General features: G+C 41.6%; 1 protein-coding gene across 2 annotated transcripts in view; it reads right to left on the reverse strand.

Moving 5' to 3' along the window:
- STXBP6 (syntaxin binding protein 6) overlaps positions 1-19,595 on the reverse strand; it is a 243,924-nt gene that overhangs the window by 35,171 nt on the left and 189,158 nt on the right. For both annotated transcript variants that reach the window (XM_039254676.1, XM_039254675.1), the window contains exons 3-4: positions 15,190-15,320; positions 14,051-14,216 (exon numbers count right to left, since the gene is read on the reverse strand). In XM_039254676.1, coding sequence (XP_039110607.1) covers positions 14,051-14,216; positions 15,190-15,320 — 297 coding nt within the window. The remainder of the gene's footprint in view (positions 1-14,050; positions 14,217-15,189; positions 15,321-19,595) is intronic.

The raw sequence follows: 19,595 nt of genomic DNA on the forward strand, positions 1-19,595 counted from the left end.
ATTCCCTATGTACCATGTTAAATATCTCATACATTATTTTATTTAATTTTTACAACAACCCTATGGAATAAGCAGTATTCATTCTGTTTCAGAAAAGGAAGTCAAGCTTACAGTTTAACTTATCCACAGATGGTAAGAGAGAGACCAGAAATTCAAACCCAGATCTGTGCAAAGTCATTTTCTGTTTAGTGTATACCATACCACACCAGAACAAGGTTTAAGAAACACAACATACTCTAGGGAAGCCTGCGGGGCTCAGGAGGTTAAACGTCCATCTTTTGATTTCAGTTCAGGTCATGATCTCATAGTTTGTGTGACTGAACCTTGCGTGGGGCTCTGTGCTGATATCATGAGGACTGCTTGGGATTCTCTCACTCCCTCTCTCTCTCTGCCTCTCCTCTGTTCTCACTCTCTCTCAAATGTATAAACATTAAAAAAAATAGAAACACCACAACAGGAAAAGAAGTATATACCCTAAGCAACACAGAAAAATGTTGAATCAACATGGGAGTTATATTTCAGGTGCTTATGGTAAACCACTTTTAAATATATGCTGAATTAAAGAGATAAATCCAGCCAGCTAATTTGAACTTGTCTGTAATGAGTACATGTTAAATAAACTTGACCTTGACATTTTACATCAAAGCTGAAAAGGAATTGTCAGACTGTTAAGAGGACTACCACCAAGTTATTTACAAGCAGGACATCAGAGGTATTTTCTGAGGAGACAGGAAGGGAAATATCAAGGAAAAGGATGATTTTATTATATTATAATAATAATTATAGTAATTTTTAAAAGTTCATTTATTTATTTTGAGGGAGACAGAAACTGTGTGATTTGGGGCAGAGGGAGGGGTAGAGAGAGAGAGAGAGGGAGAGAGAGAATCCCTAGCAGGCTCCATGCTGTCAGTGCAGAGCCTGAGGCAGGGCTCGAGCCCACAAACTGTGAGATCATGCCCTGAGCCAAAACAAAGAGTCATATGCTTAACCAACTGAGCCAACCAGGCACCCCTAGGATGATTTTAAACAAAATCAAGTGATCTACAATATCTTCATCATCACAAGGTTTAAATAATAAGACTTCCTAGAAACTGGTAAAATAACCTATACAACTATTAAGGACAAACAAATTCCTTAAGTAAAGAGAAAGTGCCAAAGTAGAAGTATCCCAGCTGGCAAAGTGAGGAACTTCTTGATAATGTAGCACGTGGCAAGTCCTTACATCCACTTAAGTGCTGGGTCTTCATAAAATGTTTAGGTGTTCTAAATTTTATATTTTAAGACATTTAGTGTCTTAAATCATAATAGATAAGTACAAGTAAAATAGTCTATAGGAGGTATTTAAAAGTATATTACATGAAAGGAATAAAATTAAACGTAGGACAGTGGTGCACAATAGTGTACATTATAGCTTTTAGAGGTGCTGAGGAAAATGGTGTGGCAGGTAGAATAATGGCTTCTCAAAGATGCCTATATCTGAATTCCAGGGAACTGTGAATATGTCACCTTACATGGCAAAAGGGATTTTGGAGGTATGATTAAGTCAAGGATATTCAGATGCGATGATTATCCTGCAATATCTGGGTGGACTGAATATAATAATCAGGGTTCTTACACGACTGAGGCAAGAGTGTATGAGCTAGAGAGAGAGGCTCAAAGATGCTACAACTGGGGACCTGAAGATGGAAGATGGGCCACACCCCACGGAACACAAGCAGCTTCTAGAAGGTGGGGAAGGCAAGGGAATCTTTCCCTAGGGCCTCTGGAAGGAACACAGCCCTACTGACCAATGCTAGACTTGTGACCCCAGGACTGTACAATAATAAATTTGTGTTGTTTTAAGCCACTGACTTGGTGGTCATTTGCTGCAGCATCAGTGGGAAACTAACACAAATGACCAAGAGGATAAACCTACTCTGGCTAGCAAAATTAAAATGCACATGAACTCTAAATGGAATATTTGCTTTTAAATGATGCAGGCCTTGAAAAAAATTATGATATTCTATCTTATTCAGGTTTAAGTCAAAAGTTTAAAGAAAACACACAAGGATAGTATACTGACCGCATAATTGTAAAAGTGATTTTCCTCTCCTTTACCTAGTGTCTGAAAAATGCTAACATTTGTAGAAACCAACTAGCAGTGCAAGCTCTTGGCTTTTATAACAGATGTGTGATCCACTCTGACCTTGTGAAAAACACTGCCCCCCCAAGTCTCAATCTCTTATAATGGGAACTGGGAAGATGATCAATAAAATCAACCAAGTGTGAAAATAAGGTCCATAGGACAGAGTGAAACATTGATGGAGAGAGTAATATAGAATAGTATAAATAATCACAAGGAGATTAGATCTTGTGCAATATTTATATGTGACTCCAAGAATGTTCCTGACTTTCATCCATCATATTCTGTCCTGTTTAATTCTCCTTGTTACAAGGGTATAAAGATGATCCTGACTGGAATGTTCTCAATCAGATTCAATGAGGAACATATTGATTCCATTTGAAAGTTCTTTTCTATGGGGCATAGTACTATGAGTAATTATGATAATTACTTTTAGGTTTTCTCAAAATAGAAAAAATCACTTTCTGCTCAGACATCTAAACTCAGCAAGAGAATGAGTTTTCCTTACTACTGCCTTTTTGGCATGGGCCACTAATTTAAAGAAAATAGTTTCTTTCCCACTAATAGTATCCACTGAGTCTCAAAACGCGTGTGCACACATGTGTGTGCACGCACACATGCACACACAATTTGCCATCTCATAGTTTAACCACTTAAATGTTTGTCAGAGGAAATAAATCCCTAAGCCAAGAAAGACTTGTTCTCATTTTCCCTCTAAAACATGTTTTTACCCCAACATAATGATATTGTTATATATACAACATATATATAATATATAAAATATAGTTATTTGCTTGCTTTACTGTCAGTAATATATTGTAATTGACATGTTTATGCTTTATGTGTTCTCAGTTAGAAAGTAGTGAAACAGATATTCTTCCCCTTTCACAGGTACGACCCACTGAACAGTTCATGGACCCTACAGCAGCATCACCTCTGGATGCCATCCTCATATAGGGCTAGAACAAAACCCAAACCAGGCAACAGCTAAGCCAGTGTTACTTTGCATGCTTGTTTACTTGACAATGAGAGAGGGCTACAGACAGGAAGCATGATGGATAATGGTGAGCCAGAGCTTCTAGGCAAGCCACAGGGTTTGTCAACGGATCTTTGAGAGACCTGTCACTTCCATTACTAAGAAAATCATTAGACTGGTTAGAGAGGAGGCCACATTCTAAAGTAGTAGCTTCCTGTTACACTTCTTTATTCTACTTCTAGCTCTCGAGACAGTAGGGCTTCTTACTCTTCTCCATCAATGGGAGCCTTTGTTCTCCTGGGTGCCTCCAAGAGTCCATGGCAGCCTCCTTTTATTCTTGACAGTGAACCAACTCTTTAGAACCAAGCCAACGACATTCAGATTGATGGCTGGCCTTTCTTCCCTAGGCAAAATTAACCAGGAATCTCATGTTCAGTTAGAGAAGTGCTTTAGTGGAATTTCTATACTTACCACCACTTATAATTTGTACTGTTATAGTACAAATTCTATGTTATAGTATTATTCTATGGAAAAGAGCCACAATAATTCATAGATCCTCTAAGATTTTCTAAGAGCCCTTCTTCAGCAGTCTGCTAATATTTTTCTCTGTTTGTATAACTGAATGGCTAGCCTAACATAATGCCTTTGAGGGAGAGCTCCATTTCAAATCGTCTTCAAGTCCTAATAACTGGCCATCATAAAGTTCATGTGTCCCCACTGCAATACACTTATTCGGTTTTCCATATCTGTTGTGGTGGCCAGAAACTGGGAGGGTCCATACTTGTGAAGGTTGCCAGATAAAATATAGGACACCCATGCAATATTTGGGATATACTGATACAAAAAAAGTATCCGTTGTTTATGTGAAATTCGTATTTTACTGAGCAACTTCTATTTTTGTTTCCTCAGTCAGGCAACCCTAATGCTCTTGCTTCTTGCAGATCATCTAATGAATCTAATCTTGGCTGGGCAGATTGCAAGTGAAAGGGTGAGGAATGTGTGGTTTGAATTCTCTAACGTCAGACTTACATCAGTGTCCAAATTTCGAGTAACTACCTTTGCTAAATTTAGTGATTTAGATTTATGTTAGTGATCAGAAACAAGGCAGAACTTTTTAGAAGCTTAGGATATAATGTGTGTGTGGGGAGCTATTCCATTCACCTCTTCACTGAAGGTTTGAGAAATGTCACTTTCCTGTGTAGTTTTCCTCAGTTACTATGCACAAGTTCCTCACCTTTATTCAGGGAAGAAACAGGACTATGGCCTTCAGCCTGGAAGATGACATTCTGATCTGCTGTCTACAAGGTGTGTGCTCGGAATGGGTTCCCAAGAATTAGGGATGAATTTGACCAAAATAGTCATTCTTAGAAATCTGGCCACGTGTAGCAACATGGATGGAACTTGAGGGTGTTATGCTGAGCGAAAGAAGTCAGGCAGAGAAGGATGGATACCATATGTTCGCATGTATAGGAGGATTAGGAGGAACTTAATGGAGGGCCATGGGGGAGAAGAAGGAGAAAAATAGTGAGGGAGAAGGAGGGAGGCAAACCATGAGAGACTCTTGAATGCCAAGAACAAACTGAGGGCTGATAGTGGTGTGGGGGAGGGGAAGGGAAGTGATGGGGATGGAGGAGGGCACTTGTGGGGATGAGCACTGGGTGTTATATGGAAACCAACTTGACAATAAACTGTTAAAAAACAAAACAAACAAACAAACAACCAAAATGGTCATTCTTAGAGTCAGTTACTGCTCTTCAGATTTTCTTCATTAAAATTCCATGTTAGTTTTAGTTCTTGATGTGTCTACTTTATAGCAAGGCAATGACTTTTAATGCCAGCTGATGGAGTTTTTATTGGTCTCTGTGAATTAAGATAAGAACAAAGTACTAAGTTTTTCATAAAGGGAATGTTTCATAAATATTTATGATTTAAGGAATCGCTTTTTATTTCTAGAGAGCATGTCCTTTAAACTTTTAGTGTTGAAGTGAACTTTCTTTTATGAAATTATGGTGATAGTGGATATGAAGACTGAAAAACTGTTTTCTTACATAGAAAAGTGACTGGCAAACTTGTCTCCCAAATTCTTTTAAAACCTTTACTTGTCTGTAAATCGGAAAGTACGGGCATCATGCAGCACACTTTTTAGGTCTGTTTCAGAAATCCTGCTTCTTGTCTAACACTATTAAATAGTTTTACTTCTGATTCATGTTGACCCGTTTTTGGCTGGGGAAAGAGAACTGGACTCAAAGAATTATTTTAGGCTAACAACATACTGGTGGAAATGGAATATTTCTATGCTCTTATAAAGTTAAGAAAATATGTTTCAGGTTTTTTCTTTCCTACAGGAAGATCTGAGTTATTTGCCCTGATCTCTGGCACAGCCTTCCTTGCTTTTTTTGCTAAGTCAGTAGTCACATATGCACTCTATAAATGTCAAACATAAAATGCAACACATTCAGCATTTGATAAACCATGGCAAACAACTTAGTACTCCAGGCATTTGAAATGTCTATAACATAGCTCAGCTCATTCCCCCTTGGAACAAAGACATTCCTAGTTTTCGTCTATTCTCAGGGCCAATGTGGATTAGGAAAGCTTGAGAAAATTTCCTTGCTTCTTTCATATTTATTTTGATAAATATCACAGAAGAAATCATGTAATATTATGAATACAAATAATTTATAAGTTTTTGTTCTTCATAGAATATTCAGACGTGTACTGGCACTTTGCAAAAACCCCGTTTGACTGAATATTTTAAAATTCACTTTAATCCTCACACCATTCCTTCAAGGTCTATGTTACTTTCCACGATACAAAAGAGCATAGAGAGGTGGAGTATAAGTACATAGCTTAGAGGAAGCTGCAGAGCGAATGCGTGATGCCGCCAAACACAGGGATGAGTGAATGGAATCGGCTCTATATTGATACATCACTGTACTAGGTTGTACAGATGCGACCTCTGGTTGATTCTGAAAGTAGGAAAAGGCTCTTGTCCACTGTTATTTAACCATGGGATAGACAAACTATGTTCACGATCCTTGTCAAGCCAGTAAACGAGACCTTGGAAGTAACCATACGCACCCTTGGTCTGGTTCAAGATTTTGATGGAGACGCCTGATTCAAAAGCATGTAATGCATGAAGTCACTCATGCCTCAGGATGATGGACCACAGCCCACCAGCTGGTTCACCATGTGCATCAGGGTAGCTTAGAGCCAAAGAGTGATTAAAAACGAGAAAATCACATTTGTGACCCAGTTTCTTTTTAGTTTCTTTAGTTACTAGTCATTTGTAACATCATGCACAGAAGTGCATGGAACCTAAGAAAGGAGTCCTTGGTTACTTCAATGTTCTCACGTAAAACAAAAGCACTTGCTTTTGACTTACCTCCTGGAAACAAGATGAGGTTGAAAAGCCCACCAGAAAACAGGAGAAAGCACATAAATCCCCCAACATAATAACTGGCAACATTGCCTTAACTTGAAACAATAAATACATAAAAGATTCAGATCCAGAAACCTCTGAGGTCTTCTGCTAGAATATCCTGCTCCTAATGGTGCTTGGCCAATGTGGATGGTTAGGTCTGTGACTCATGTAGCACCATGAACATCTAACTTGTTTGATGGAGTAGTTACAGTGGAAGATCCCAAGAACCAAAACAAACAAATAGAAAACCCTAGCAGGGCTTTCCCAACTGTATAATTTATTTTATTTTATTTTTTTTGGAAAGCTTTCCATATTTTTAATGTTTTTTATTTATTTCTGAGAGAGAGAGAGAGAGAGAGAGAGAGAGACAGTGTGAGCAGGGGAGGATCAGAGAGAGGGAGATACAGAATCTGAAGCAGGTTCCAGGCTCTGAGCTAGCTGTCAGCACAGAGCCCGACGCAGGGCTTGAACCCACGACCCTACGTGCCCATCACCCAGGTGCCCCCTAACTGTATAATTTAAATATTTCTACTATTGGGGCACCTGCGTGGCTCAGTCAGTTAAGCGTCCGACTTCGGCTCAGGTCATGATCTTGTAGGTCGTGGGTTCGAGCCCAGCGTCGGGCTCTGTGCTGACAGCTAGCTCAGAGCCTGGAGGCTTTTTCAGATTCTGTGTCTCCCTCTCTCTCCCTGACCCTCCCCTGCTCATGCTTATGATCTGTCAACAATAAATAAATGTTAAAAAATTTTAAAAAATATTTGTACTATGATTTTTATTGATGCATTTTTGTTTTTTGTTTTTGGTTCCTACTCTTAGTTTCTTATTCTCTCCAAAAAAGTTTCTATAAGCTGAGTCTTAAATGAAATACCATGAAGTCTAGGAAAATGAAAAGAATGAAAGATTGGATGATAAATCTGTCTGTGTATAGGGATGATATCATTAACAGTCATTTACAGAGAACTTTCAAACAGAATTTTAAATTCAATCTTCATAAATATCTTGTTAAATCAGCACTATATCGTCTTTTACTTAGCTGAATCGATGTAAGGAAAAGAAGATGTGCTTATTAAGTAACTTAAAAGTCAATGGGCTGCATTGAGCGGATGGGGAATGAGGGGCAAGCCCTGACTGAGGCTCTAGCTCCATCCCTGATTAGCTGTGGGATTGTGGGCATGCCTCTTCTAAATCATTTTCCTGGTCTGAGCCAAGTAGAGGAGAAGTGAAGTTTGTTATTTTGTATTCCTTCAACAGTAACAAAGAAAGGCACTGTCGGAGCTCTGACAGGGATTCCTCTTGATTTAAAGAACTATAAGGAACACTTTATGGCTGTCACAACAGTGGGCCACTGAGCAGCCTGGCTGTCTCCTCTGTTCCACATCCGAGTGTTGGCATCAAGCAGCAGCAATACGGCCGTTTTAACACAATTTAACTTGGTACATGAACTGTAGTCTCTAATGTCTGTGTGTATGTGTGTGTGTGTCCCCCAGCATATTAAGGTTCAAGCAGTGGGGCAAAATTACACATGAATTTCATCTTGAGAAAGAAACAATTCATTGTAATGTGGCCCTGGCTGGAGCATGTGTAGGAGTGTGAGGTTCACAGCCCACAGAGCCATTATTCATTGACAGAAAACATTCCAACACAGACAAGAAATATAAGAATTATGGCAAATGTTACAGATTCCCTGAAAGTAGTATATTAATATATTGGGATTAAGAATGACTGTATCGGGGCACCTGGGTGGCTCAGTTGGTCAAGTTTCTGGCTCTCGGTTTTGGCTCAGGTCACGATCTCATGGTTTCGTGAGTTTGAGCCCCGCGTCAGGCTCAGCGCTCTCAGTCCCCCTCTCTCTTTGCCCACTCATACTGTCTCTGTATCTCTCAAAATGAATAAACTTAAAAAAAAAAGAATGACCATACTGATCACTTTTTTCCCCATTAGGATGTCCACATGTACTCTTTTTAGAAGTTATTTGTTACCCTACCTTACATATGCCCATGCCTCGAGTACACGCAAGGTGAAATATTCACACAGTTCGCTCAGGGATGACCCTGCATTATTTGGAAGAAAAGTACAATGCAGTCGCACTTCAGACCCTGAGATTCTATTCCATGCCAGGGGAATCCTGCATAAAGCCATTAGGTTTTTCCTCTAGCACACCAATCAGAAGGGGAAATGAGGGCCAGGCTGCTATGAAGGATACATCAGAGATATCTGTGTCCCTGGAATTCTAATAGAGCTCAGAAGTCTGGGCTCGATACCATCATTTCAAAGGCTGTGTATGGAAAGGCAACACTTAAGAAATATCCTTTGGTGATGATGAAAATATACAACATTTCAAAATAGGCTGCTTTGTGGAAAAACAATCTGACACATTCCAGAAACTGAATATAGCCAACATTGGAATGAAACTCTCTGGATTAGCTGTTGCAATAAGAGAGAGCTCATTTCGCCCTGCCCCTGTCTGTCTGGCAACTGCTAACCATCCTTTAAAAGGCAGCTTAGCAATCACCTTGGTGTGACTGAATTGTTTATTACTTATTTACACCTTTGTCTCCCCAGAACCATAAGCAAAGTCAGCAAAGGTATCTACTTCGTTGTGGGTCTCTCCAGCTAGCTCGGTGCCTGACAGATAGACGATGCTGAGTGAACGCTCGCGAAATCAGTGAGGACATGTGCACAGCTTGGCTGCAAACAACAGAGAAGGCTTTGCAGGAGGATCTGTATGAAACAGGTGAAAGAGGAAGAGGTACCTGGATGAGTTAGCCAAGGGTGTTCGGGCTGAGTTCAAGAAAATGCTAGGACACACTTCCGTTTGTATAGAAGGTTGCCTTGAAGAATAAATCATTTTTTTCCAGCAAGTAATTTATAACACTCATTGAAGAAGAGAACAGGTTTGCAAAGAATCAACGTTGTGGTTCTAACACAGAAGTTGTCAATACCACTAAAGATTTCCACAGTCCAGAGCATTAGGCATAAGAATAGGCTGACAGTAATCATTACAAAATGTCGGTGTAAATAAAAGAGCAATGGAGAGCCATGTGGGTTTTGCTCACATTTATGAAGAAAAATAAAGAAAGGAATACAACAAAGTTCCCTTTGGGACCTTGACTTAATATGACATGCCTATTGTCTACACTGATACTACTATTTGGGGGCAGACCATGTTTCTTTGAAATGAATTAGTTCAAAGCAAGTCTCCCTTCTGGAATCTAAAGTTCTACACATATGATTAACACCTTGGAGGCATCTTTGAAGTGCAGATGCATTACTGCATATTTAACAGTGTATCATCTCTGCTTACAATAAACAGAGAAATAAAACCCCCACCATCTCAGAAATGAACCTGAGGTTCACTTTCAAGGCCCCTGTCGTTCATGATGCCATGTCATATTTTGGGAGAAAGACTGCCTTCATGCCTCTGCCTTCAGTCTGGTTAAATCTAGGTTGCTTGGTAGCTTAGGGGCTCAGCAACTAAATGAATGGCTTTGTATTTCTGAAAGGTGACTGATCTTTAATGAATTAAATGAGATGAAGAGTGGATGTTGGGAGTGACCAAGCCTGGTGGACTCGGTTCCAGCTTCTGGGTCTTCCTATTGTCCAGGGAAGAGAAGATGGCTGCCAAGATACTGACAGAGGCAAGAGAAGAAACCAACACTTCCCCTCTTCACAGCTGCTTACAGCGTCCTGCCCTCTTTCCGCTTATGAGGACCTTCCCTCAGCCCTAGAGACTGTACACGTGTCTCCTGGGTTCTGTAACCAGCATCAGAAGATCAAAGCTTCCCAGTGTGTCCTCTGGAGATGGAATGTCACGTTTGCAGGACAGATTTTCAAGCATGTCAAAGAATCCATCTCTTTGTAGCTGATTTTCCCCGAGAGAAAGAGAAAAACATGGTCATGTGGGGTATCGAGAAGCACAAGAGAAGAGCTGCATGAAATTGTAGATATTTACAATGTGATCCTGTCAGAACTGGTCTTAAAGACAGGGTGGTTCAGTGGGAGTCAGGTGGACTCGCTTCCAGTACTGGGATCTTGGTAATGCGATTCAAAATCACTGGGCCTTAGTTTTCTTAATGATAGGGTTGCAGAGTACCTGAGAGGTCCAGGGAGTGGCCAGGGCTCCAGCATCTTCCCAGGCCACCAAAATAGTTCATCTCTTTAATATGTTGAAACATGGATAATATCAGATGCACAAAAACAAAAACAAAACAACCAAAGAGCAAGGTGATTTGAAGACCCTGATAACTCCATCATTCTTAAGACCAAGAGGGTTGGGGGCTGGGGGAAAGCTTAAGACTTATCATCTTAATTACATACCAACAATAAGACGAATAAAGTTAAAAGTATCTATAATCTCTGGCCCTCTCCCCTCAGTTCCCTTTGTTAAAACCCAAGGATGTGCTGGCTAAATATTTTCCCCAAATTCCTGCATAACTTCAGGGGCACCATTCATATAAAAGACAATGTCACTGTGTTCCCTGTAGTATGGCACTCAGTGGCCCTGAGGAAGATGCATTTAGAGAAGAGAGGGCCTGTGTTTGAATCTTACCTCTGCCGTTTACTAGCTATTATCACCCTTGGCAAGCTACTGGATGATCTCTCTGATCCTATTTCCTTCTCTGGAAGGCAGAGATGATAAATTAGATTTCTGAAGGCTACTGCAAAGGCTGAATGAGATAACATATGTCAAGAATCTGGTGCAGGGCAGCATACCAAGGCTGATAGTAGTTCTTAAACTCACAAAACCTATGACATTTCACAGTTCAGATAACAACTGTTACTAGGATGTGTAGTCCATATGGTGAGGACAGACCAAAAGATACTGTGAAATTTGTAACAGATCTCATCTGTTGAAGATAGGATAGGTATTCCCAAAATTAAAGGGATCAGAATGTTGTGACCCAAGAACTACGCACTTTTTAAGTCTGATTTGTGGTAAGTGGCAGAAAGGAAGACTAATTGGTATGCTAATTAACCAGGGTGTGTTGGTACAACTGTTACCAAGGATAAGCAACTGTTTAAATAAGACAAGGTGCACTCATGAAGGACCTATGTGCTGCCAAAAAAATACTATGTGCTTAATGCAAAGTCTTTTGCCTTCCTTAGGCATCTAGGACCAGTCGATATTTATTTAACTGTGCCAAGTCTTTTATTTGACTTGTAATTAAGAAGTGATTAATCTACACAATAAAGCTGTAACTTAAGCATTACTGATTCTCAGAATATTAAACCCGAAGTGGACTGTAGATATCTAATCCAACCTCCGCATATCACAGCAGCGAAAAGTGAGGTCTAAGGAAGACGAGACTCACACCTGCGGTCTCAAAAGGCAGAGCCAGTTCTGGCACTTGGTCTCATCCACTTTGTCTTCTTCTAACTACAGGGAATCAATCTGCAGCTTTATCCAACACACAGCAATTTAACATTGGGTATATGGATTCCTGTCTCAACCCTGCATCCTTTGGGGCTCACAGGGCACCAGAAGACCTCTGAAGCGCTGGGCCAGTGACTGAAAGAAGCGGCTGAGTGGGACTGTGTCAGAGGGTCTGAGGACATTCAAGAAGGTAATGAAGGGCATACAGAAAGGCTGTTAGGGACCTGCCTGTCTGGAATATGGGGGGGTGAAGCTGGGGTCTATTAAGGAACCAAATGATTTTCTGTATCTAGGATGGAGCATGGTGACCAGCACATAATAGGTACTTAGAGCTTACTTGTATTACTGGATGATGCACCAGGAGTGGATGAATGAATGAAGGAATGCATGCATGCATGAAAGGAATGGTTTGGAGAGAAGAAATGAGAGCCTCAGAGGCAAAAGAGATGAGGGACTGCCTAGTGAGAAGAGCTCCTCTCAACCTTAGCAGGAAGGATGAGCCTCATTTCTCTTGCAAGGACAGTGGAGGGAGTGCGGCTATGGCCCTCCTGCTTTGGCCTCACATTTCCCTTCTGAGGAAATGTGGCAGTTCCCATGGTGCTGTTTCTGCTTCTGGCCAATCTGCTCTCAGGACGGAACAAGCAGAAATGGAATGCGTGAGGGGAGTCTATCTCCAAGGGCAACAGAAATGTCAAACCCATAATGTCAACATTATTTTCAGAGGAGACTCTGCTTAAGTGCCATCCATGCATCTACAGACCATACGGCTACTGATGGAAAAATGCTTCCTAGTAGGAACTTGACATCAAGAAACCAATCTGATTCTCGGAGAGCAGAGAAAACCCTACTCAATAAAGAATGAGGGAAAGCTGGGACTCCCCGGTCAATTCTCCAGTCACTGAAAAACTCAGTCATCTGTGGCCATGAACTCGGGGCATTCTCACCTGCCACGTCAGTTAAAGCTGGGCTTTGCGAGTGGGATCCACGTGAGGAGTATTGGTGGCCCAGACATGAGAGCAAGCGGCATCTCATCCTATTTTCTAAACAGTAAGAGGTCAGCATCACACGTTCTCTTACAACATCTACATCTCACAGTTTTTACTTCTGTACACAGGATGGGGTCGCTTTGAAGAAGACAGGCACGACTCATCACCTCTGATAGTTTTTGAGGACTAAATGGAGAAGCTATAATAAAATACTGCATCAGCGCCTAAGGAAGGCCCTGCGAGGTTCTCACGATGTCAGCAACTTACTGTTTGAGATCCTCTCCCACGACATCTAGCAGGCTAAGGGCAAAGCGACAGTGTGTACCCAGCAGGTGCCTGGGCAGAATGATGGGTTCTGCGCCGTGTTCATAGGAAAGATATGTACAGGCCGAGGAGAAATTGTAATGTCTATAATGTGACCTTCATTTGACATTTGATTAAGATAAAGTTGGGGCACAAAAAATTTTTTTTCTTCAAAACCGGGAGAATAGGTCACTGAAGAGAGCAACGATATAAACGTTCTTCCTCAGCTCCCAGAGTGACTGGCAAGGCTTTTTGAAAATATTTTTAGCCCAGTTTCAGTTCCCTAAAAAGCAACGCCACCTAAAAGAAATGTGTTAAGCACCCTCTAAATGTTTCTCATTAAGTTGCCAACACGGGTACTCACCCCTTAAGGCTGGCTTCCAGCTCTCTGCCTAACTCCACTCTGCAGGCCATTCGAGGAATAAACCTAAGACTAACTGCTATGCGAAAGAAAGGTATTACCTCTGTAAGAATCTGTATGTCCGTCTTTGTAAAATATCTTGAGAAATAATAGGAAAAAGCAGCCTAGAAAACAGTGCTCTGCAATGAATTTATGGAAATGGTAGTTAAGAACCCAAAACTGAAAGGTTTTCCTAATGAAGGGACAGGTTTGTTCTCATAGTAGAAATAATCTTAGTGAAGTGGCTAATTCTTCCAAAAAGACCAGCTTTTGGTTAAGAGTGAAAACATACCACTTTGTCTAGATTTAGCATACGATGAACTCTCTAGAATGGTTCTCATGCTGTCTAGCTCTGAGTATCCTGATTCTTTTTTTGTCTTTAATTATGCTGCTGACACCTACCTTTTTATGTGAAAGCGAGTCTAAGGAAACAGGGTGACCAAAGCCATACAAATGCCCACTCACCTCCCATGATTTTGGACTGGCAGTTAATAAACTCTGGCTTCCTGTCCGTGAGGTACCTCTGGCAGGTGTGGTGGAGAATCTGGAAGAAGGTGCATTTTTCTGAAGCTGTGCTGGCTACCCACTGGTCAAATGCATTTTCAAACAACAGATCAAATTCTGCGGAATCCTGGAACAGACAGGGAAATTGGTACTGATCTCAACCTGCAAAAACTACTGTTTCCAGCTTACCCCTGACAAGACTCATAAAGGCTGACATACCTTTCAAACTTTGGTCTGAATCACAGGGCTCATCTTTATTAGCACCCAGGTGAATGGAAAGAAAGTTCACTTTTCTCTGTTTATCAAGCAAGCCCCACATCTTGGCGTATTTATAGATGTCCCTAGGAGGCTAGTCTCGCAGAAGCCCCAACAGCTTACTCCACATTGACCTGGCACAATTTAGACTAGATACTGCCTTCCCAATGACCTGGAAAAGGATTCCTTCACGTACTTAGCAATGAATCCTGCCCCTCACCTTTGGTAAGGAAAAGATTCTCCCTTATTATTTTAGCATATAGTTACAATTTACATTTTATTTTTCATTATATATACAGTGAGTGCATGTGAACAGAAGGGAAAGTACTTAAATAAATAAAAACTCTATCTTAAAACATTTCTCCTATTAAATCTGCGAGAAGCCTAATACATAATTTGTAAGGTGCCATCTATTTATTTGTCTGTTTGACTAATAAGTCTCATCAATGGTGGTATAAAGAGATAAATGAAGCCTTGATTAACATGAGTTTTTCATACTGTGGGGGTATAAAGAGATAATGAAGCTTTGATGAACATGGGTTTTTCATACTGGCAACCATGGACACGATATCTGAACTCTGCTCTTTGCACTTGGCTCATAAACCTACTATAGGAGCCAGTATTTCTTCAATGTGCATCCCCTTACATTTCTGCATCAAACATGATGAAAAGACTTAGAGTTCCCCATAAGAAGGACATAGAAATCAAAAAGTCTTAGCCACATAACTGAACTAGAGAAATAGCTTTGTCAAAGAGGACTGAGACAGCCACTACCATTGCCAAGGTCAGTGAGAGAGTCATCGTGTAAAGAGAACACCTTCGCTCAACACCAGACATTCACTCACCCGATTAGGATCGATGCCATTAACCTGGCGAAGCTGTTCAAGCATCCACTGTGACCTCCGCACGAATGACGTGGAGCCTTCAAACTGTTTGACCTTCGTGATGGATGCCTGTGTAGGTTTCTTGTTTGTCACTGCCAAGAAAAGACCACTCAGGTTAGTGGGTGTGCAGGCTGGTTCGTTTCCATCTTAGACCTACATGTGTGTGTACACACACACACACACACACACACACACACACACACACAGAATATGAATACGTGTGCCTTTTTTTTTTTTTAAGAGAGAGAGAGAGAGAGAGAGAGAGTGAGTGTGGGGAGAGAGAGGGGCAGAGAGAATCTCAGGCAGGCTTCATGCTCAGGTAGAGCCCAATGTGGGCCTCTACGCCACGGCCCTGGGTTCATGACCTGAGCCAAAATGAAAAGTCAGACACTCAACTGACAGCTACCCAGGAGCCGTTGAATACATATGCCTTTGATGAGGCATGAACTCAAAAGAAAGAGAAGTTCTCTCTACTCTCAAGCAATTACAAAGTAATTATAATTTTAAGGGCTGCTTCATTTCTATCTTCATTCATTCACACTGAATGCGCCTCAATCAGGTAACGCCAGGCGCTTTTAATGGAGGCTGCCAGAGCATGATGACCAACTGCATGGAAAGCAGCATACAGCTGACAGGTGTCAGGTAAAGGTCACTGGGAAAGGCTGGGTTTTAAAGGAAGTGGATGTTACTGGCTCCCCTAGGGAAATGCAATGTACATATCTAAAGTCATATCTGAAAGTAAATATAACGGGCTTCCATGGTAAGAGAGGGAATATTTAAAATGTTATTCGGCTTTAAAATATTGTCCAGTTTGAATCTAGCTTGCGTCTCCTTATGCCTGTATTTGGCATTCACGTACCCGCCTGCCCCATATTCCTGAGGTCTCCGCACCTGCAGGAACAAGAGAGTTCCTCCTCCCTGCCTTAGTCAGGTCTCCCTTTGACCCTTCCCTGCTGAGGATGGACAGTGTCACCTCTCAGACAGAGGTCAAGCGCCGGTTGCTAGGAGAGAGTCACTCTGGATATTTCTATATCTGATTACTTCGTGACTTAGGGCCTCAAGGGTGGGGACATAACTAAGTGTTATAAAAGGGCTTTCATATAAGCTCCTCCTGAGGCCTGGCTGTACGACTTGTAAAATTTAACAGGAATGCTGCTATTAAGGGCACTAGGAAAACGGGAAAGCACTACTTGTAACGAATGCAATCCTAAGACAGCCGTGCGGCAGCGGCACATTCTTTGTTGCGAACGGCCCTGCAGATCCCTTATTTCCATATGACTCTGCAGATGCTCGTCAGATGGCAAAAAGAATCCTTGAGGATGAAGGCCAGCAAGCACCCGCTCCGGTCACGACTGCTGGTAAGAAGACCCTCCATCGTGCACACAGAGGTCTGTGCAGTTGCAATATCTGGGGTCAGTAAAGCAGGAACCCAGAGACCAAGCGGGGAATGAAACGTGGGCATCCTGCCTTTAGGTCTGGCAAGAACCGCATGGTTCCAGGGCTAACAACCTGTTTTTTATGAACTCAGTACAATCTTTTCCCTTTGCTCCAAACCAGAATTTAGCAAACATTTAAAAAATAATTTCAGATAATGCTTAGGTTTATTACCCATTATTTCAGTTATATTTGGCTAAAAGCTTCTGAACGTTTCATACCAATTACGTTTACTTTCGTGGTTAAAAAGTCATCATGCCCTTAACACCGCGGTCAGAGGAAATTTTATAGTCTTCTGCTCACACACAGTCTGTCTGGCTGACAGCTCCGTGTGTAAGTCTGTTAAGTCCTCTTAGGAATAACCAGCCCCCGAACTAAATTCAAGCAACAGTGTCAGTCTGCCCAGGGCTCTGTCTATCCATTTATTTTGTGTGTCTCCTATGAGACCTAATAGGTTTCTCTGACAGCCATGCCCTGCTCTTCTGTCTTCATGTTAGAGGAAACAAGACACCTGGAATACACGCAGGTCCTAAAATGTGCTTAAAAGATTAAAGAATACTTTTCAATAACAGGAAAACATGGGTTCCTGTATTAGACACACACCCCTAAACACACAAAGAGGATTTCCTCCTCTGTTTATGTAAATCACACGACATTTAGGCATCCTGGGAAACATGAGGGTTTCCCTTCTACCTTTACAGTTGTTATGAACTCCTGTTTTTACTTCTGGTCCACTTATTTCCAAGTGGTTTACAGCACTGTAAAAACTCAAACACAATGCAGGGTCCCTGTAATTACTGGCATGTTTGGGACTGACATCTTAGAAAAAGCAAGTTCCACTGGAAGTCTGTCACTGAAACGAGAAGGGCAGGAACCCCACCCACATGACAAATGCCCCATAGAACGGCTAAAGGAGATCGTGCTGCACAGCGATCATTTTTTCACGGAGGCAGTGACAACTCCAACCACTGCTGCCTTGTTCTCCCGATTAGCTTATTCTTTGCCCAGTTCTTGGAATCTTGGTAGTTTTCCTGGGCACTGAGCCCGGTTTGGTTTAATTTTTGTTTATTGTTATTATCTCCAAAATCCCAGTTTCTATTTTGAAGCAGGTGCCTTAAAATTATATTATTATATACACATTATATAGAGTTAAATAAAGACTTTCCCCTTCAGAAATCAAAACAACTGCACAAACACACCATTGCCAGACTTTCTGAGCCTCTGTGTTTGATGGAGCCATGTTTTAACCCCTTCAGTGCTTTGGCGTTTTCGGGGTCCATAGCTGATAAGAAAATATGCTGGTCAAATTCTGGAAGTTGAGTGAAAAAAAAGTCATCTATCTTTTCCTTCCAAAGGACAACTGATTGACAGCACACCCTGGGTCAGTAATACTGGAGTGCTGCGTGTCCAACTACCCCAATACAATAAACTCTTCATTCTTTACTGTGAAGGGCTTTAAAGGGCAGATCACTGGGGCACTTCTATTATGCCTTCAACATTCATGGGGAAAAGGCAAACATATAGGCATTTAAAGAGGTAGGGTGAGGGGCGGCCGGGTAGCTCAGTCGATTAAGTGTCCGACTTCAGCTCAGGTCATGATCTCAGGGTTCCTGAGTTCGAGTCCTGCATGGGGCTCTGTGCTGAGAGCTCAGAGCCTGGAGCCTGCTTCGGATTCTGTGTCTTCCTCTCTGTGTCTCAAAAAATAAATAAAACATTGAAAAAGAAAGGGGGGGGGGTAGGTTGAGCATGATACTCCCAGGTAACACCACCCATAATCAGCCTAGTTCCCTGGCTCTAAACTCCAGAATCATCTCAGAGGTTTTACAACAAATACACCAAACCACGAGAATCATAATCTCTGGAGGTGTGGCCTGGCACCCCCGTTTTAAATCTCCTCAGGTGATTCTTAGGCACTGTGACTGCTGAGGCCACTGTGGTGTATGAACCCATTTCACAAATATTTATGGAACATGTGTTAATACGGGAGGCACAGAAGTAAGTTTTGTGGGTAATTCAAAGACTGAATAAGATACAGTTCTGAGTCAAGAACTTGGGTGGTGGGGGGGCTGTTAAGAATGATACAAAAACAGTGCTGATGCATAACGAGAGTCACCCAAGGTGTTGGGGCAGGAGGGGGCTTTAAGGACCAAGGCAGAGCTGGGGAAGGTCAGGTAGGCTTCGTGAAGCTGCTACATTCCAGGTAATAGACCATTAGCCCTTGCCTGGACTTCTATGATTTCTCCCAAACTGGATCCTCTGGCCAGATTGGCCATTCACACTTAAAATATGGAAGACCGTCTTTTAAAATCTCCTCAGTGGCATCCCAAAACATTCTGAATAAAACCCAAGGCCCTCACTGTGACCCACAAGGCCCTAGATGATCTGGCCCTTGAGTACCTCCCGGTTCTCATCTCTTTCCACTCTCCTTTTTGTCCACTAGGCTCCAGCCATCTTCTGGCTCCTGGGAAACTGCAACCCCTTTCTCTTTGCAAATGCTGTTTCCTTCACAGAAATGCTCCTTCCTTTATTTTCTGTATGGTTGTCTCTTGTTCACCATTTGGATTTCAGCTTACATGTCAACTCCATACAGAAAACTTCTGTGATCATTGATCCGTGTAGGCTCCCTCACCGGGTTATTTCTTTCACCGGGTTATTTCAGTGCAAAACAGGTTCACTTTGAACCTGGATAAAATACTCAAAATCTGCTTCTCTGGCATATTTGTAAAGAATAAAAACCAGACTGCGATGATGTCCATCTGGTCCTAAAACATGTAAGAGGTAGATACATTCCTACATGGGCCTTCTGAGTTTGTGAGGTAGGATCCTATAAATCGACATAATCACAAGTAACATTTCCCCCAGCAATTAACATCTTTAAATATCTTTTTAAAATACAGCTTCTGGTTTTCTCTCTTGTACTTGACAACAGGTGA

The sequence above is a fragment of the Hyaena hyaena genome, unplaced genomic scaffold (assembly GCF_003009895.1).
Source record: "Hyaena hyaena isolate Hyena2069 unplaced genomic scaffold, ASM300989v1 scaffold_497, whole genome shotgun sequence".
Classification (NCBI taxonomy): Eukaryota; Metazoa; Chordata; class Mammalia; order Carnivora; family Hyaenidae; genus Hyaena; species Hyaena hyaena.